This window comes from Sapajus apella, unplaced genomic scaffold, assembly GCF_009761245.1.
Source record: "Sapajus apella isolate SASKATOON/1434 unplaced genomic scaffold, GSC_monkey_1.0 scaffold6931, whole genome shotgun sequence".
Lineage (NCBI taxonomy): Eukaryota > Metazoa > Chordata > Mammalia > Primates > Cebidae > Sapajus > Sapajus apella.
Genome location: NW_022443855.1, coordinates 1 through 3,511, shown reverse-complemented (window position 1 = coordinate 3,511; position 3,511 = coordinate 1). Strand labels below are relative to the sequence as shown.

Below are 3,511 nucleotides of genomic sequence, written 5' to 3'. Positions count from 1 at the left end.
GTTGACCAGGATGGTCTCGATCTCTTGACCTTGTGATCCACCCGCCTCGGCCTCCCAAAGTGCTGGGATTACAGGCGTGAGCCACCCCGCCCGGCCTGTTGTGCCTGGTTTTTTAATGGCCCACAAGCCAAGAATTTTTAAAGTTTTTTTTTTTTTTAAGTGATGGGGTTTCACCATGTTGGCCAAGATAGTCTCAATTTCTTGACCCTGTGATCTGCCCACCTCAGCCTTCCAAAGTGCTGGGATTACAGGCGTTAGCCACTGCACCTGGCCTTTTTTTTTGTTTGTTTTTTCCACATTTTTAAAGGTTAAAAAAGAAGAATATGCAGTAGGGACCATATATTGACTCACAAAGCCTAAAATACCATCTGATCTTTTACAGAGAAAAAAAATTTTTGTTTTTTTTTCTTTTTTTCTTTTATTACTTTAAATAATACTGTTTTTTATTTTTTTTTAATCGAGATGGGGTTTCACCATCTTGGCCAGGCTGGTCTTGAACTCCTGACCTCGTGATCCACCCATCTCCGCCTCCCAAAGTCCTGGGGTTACAAGCGTGAGCCACCGCGCCCGGCGAGAAAAAAATTTTTACTTTTCTGATCCTGCTAGAATCCAAATAGTAATCATAGACAATGAAAAGTAATTAGTTGGGCATGATGACTCATGCCTGTAATCTGAGCATTTTGAGACGCCAAGGCAGGAGGATTGCTTGAGAGGAGTTCAAGACCAACCTAGGCAACGTAGTGAAACCCGTTTCTTTTTTTTTGTTTGTTTATTTTTCTTCTTTTTAATTTTTTTGAAATCCTTGTTTCTAGAAAAATTTTAAAATGAGGTGGCTCACGCCTATAATCCCAGCACTTTGGGAGGCTGAGGCCAGTGGATCGCCTGCAGTCAGAAGTTTGTGACCAGCCTGGCCAACATGGTGAAACCCTGTCTGTACTAAAAATAGAAACATTAGCTGGGAGTGGTGGCATGCACCTGTAATCCCAGCTACTTGGGAGGCTGAGGTAGGAGAATTGCTTGAACCCATGAGGTAGAAGTTGCAGTGAGCCAAGATTGTGCCATTGCACTCCAGCCCGGGTGACAGCAATACTCTATCTCCAAAAAAAAAAATGTGTTAATGCGTCTATAAACTGCTTGAAATGGTGTCAGGCAGACATGTCTTGTATTGTTTTAGATGTGTAGACTGAAGTCCACAAGGTGCTTTTCCTAAGGAGGAAAATTGTGCAGTTTAATAAATGACCAAGGCTGGGCGCAGTGGCTCACGGCTGTAATCCCAGCACTTTGGAAGGCCAAGGTGGATGGGTCACTTGAGGTCAGGAGTTTGAGACCATCCTGGCCAACATGGTGAATCTCCGTCTCTACTAAAAATACAAAAATTAGCCTGGCGTGGTGGCTCACGCCTGTAGTCCCAGCTACTTAGGAGGCTGAGGCACGAGAATTACTTGAACTGGGGAGGTGGAGGTTGCAGGGAGCCAAGATCACACCACTGCACTCCAGCCTGGGTGACAGAGCAGGACTCCAACTCAAAAATAAAATAAATAAACAACCAAGCCAGGACTTGAACTTGAGAATCTGGCCCTGGGGTTCAGCCCCAAACCACTGCACTGTAGGGGTTAATATGTGCAGGGGACAGAGAAGGTACCTGATGCAGGAGGCTGACAACCTGCCTGTCTTGCACCCAGGATGCTGATGTACCAACACCAGAAAGTGTCGGAGAGGTTCGATGTCATCGATCTGGACCCCTATGGCAGCCCTGCCCGCTTCCTGGACGCAGCTGTGCAGGCCGTGAGTGAAGGAGGTGAGGCCCGGATGGTGCTGGGGTCCGGAGAAGGGCTTGGGGTGTTTGGAGGGTTCTCACTGCCCAGCCCCTCTCCACAGGGTTGCTGTGCGTGACCTGCACGGACATGGCAGTGCTGACGGGGAAGAGCAAGGAGACGTGCTATAGCAAGTACGGGGCCATGGCCCTCAAGAGCCGGGCCTGCCACGAGATGGTGAGGGGCCCTCTGCCAGCCAACCAGGGAGATCCGGGGACAGGTGGTTGTCTGAGTCCCTTCCCGGTACACTTCCCCCTCCTCAGACCTGCTCAGCATCCTCCAGGCAGCCAGGGCCAGATGAATCCCAGGCCGATAATGACAGGCATGTCTGCAACGCACACAGTTCCTAAGAGCTTGGGCTGATACCAGAGTCATTGGGGACAGTGGCTTTGGCCAGGAGAGGAGTGCGTGGTTACATTATTTTACTTTTCTGTATTAAAACAACTTTTTGGCCAGGCGAGGTGGTTCACGCCTATAATCCCAACCCTTTGGGAGGCCGAGGTGGGTGGATCACAAGGTCAGGAGTTTGAGACCAGCCTGAACCAACATGGTGAAACCCTGTCTCTACAAAAAGTACAAAAATTAGCTGAGTGTGGTGGCACACGCCTGTAATTCCAGCTACTTGGAAGGCTGAGGCAGGAGAATCACTTGAACCCAGGAGGCAGAGGCAGCAGTGTGCAAGATCACACCACTCCACTCCGGCCTGGGATATAGAGCGAGATTCTGCCTCCAAATAATTTATTTATTTATTTTTTTTGAGACAGAGATTCACTCTTGTTGCCCAGGCTGGAGTGCAATGGCACAATCTTGGCTCACCACAACCTCTGCCTCCCGGGTTCAAGTGATTCTCCTGCCTCAGCCTCCTGAGTAGCTGGAATTACAGGCATGCGCCACCACGCCCGGCTAATTTTATATATATATTTTTTTTTTTTTTTGAGACGGAGTTTCGCTCTTGTTACGCAGGCTGGAGTGCAATGGCGCGATCTCGGCTCACTGCAACCTCTGCCTCCTGGGTTCAGGGCAATTCTCCTGCCTCAACCTCCTGAGTAGCTGGGATTACAGGCATGCGCCACCATGCCCAGCTAATGTTTTTTGTATTTTTAGTAGAGACGGGGTTTCACCATGTTGACCAGGATGGTCTCGATCTCTTGACCTTGTGATCCACCCGCCTCGGCCTCCCAAAGTGCTGGGATTACAGGCTTGAGCCACCGTGCCCGGCCTAATTTTATATTTTTAGTAGAGACAGGATTTCTCCGTGTTGGTCAGGCTGGTCTCAAACTCCCAACCTCAGGTGATCTGTCTGCCTCAGCCTCCCAAAGTGCTGGGATTACAGACATGAGCTACCACCTCTGGCCAAAAAAAAAGTAAAAATTTTTTTAAAGGTGGTTTTTCCAGGACTGGATTCAAATGTTAGCTTTGCTGGTGGCTCTGGGCAAGTGACTTCACCTTTCCGGTCCTTGGTTTTTTGCATCTGTAAAATTGGCACAATGATGGTCTAAAGGTTGGGCATGGTGGCTCATGCCTGTAATCCCAGCACTTTGGGAGGCCAAGGCAGGCAGATCACTGAAGTCAGGAGTTTGAGACCAGCCTGGCCAACATGGCGAAACCCCATCTCTACTAAAAATACAAAAATTAGCTGGGCATAGTGGTAGGCACCTGTAATCCTGGCTACTCAGGAGGCTGAGGCAGGAGAATCG

General features: G+C 48.9%; 1 protein-coding gene across 1 annotated transcript; it reads left to right on the top strand.

The window, feature by feature from the left end:
* The first annotated feature begins 1,529 nt into the window (after positions 1 to 1,529).
* LOC116548093 (tRNA (guanine(26)-N(2))-dimethyltransferase-like) lies at positions 1,530 to 2,277 on the top strand. The gene is made up of 2 exons (XM_032273739.1): positions 1,530 to 1,798; positions 1,879 to 2,277. Exons 1-2 carry the CDS (start codon positions 1,684 to 1,686, stop codon positions 2,175 to 2,177), a joined length of 414 nt encoding a protein of 137 aa, XP_032129630.1. The 5' UTR covers positions 1,530 to 1,683; the 3' UTR covers positions 2,178 to 2,277.
* The last annotated feature ends 1,234 nt before the right edge of the window (positions 2,278 to 3,511 follow it).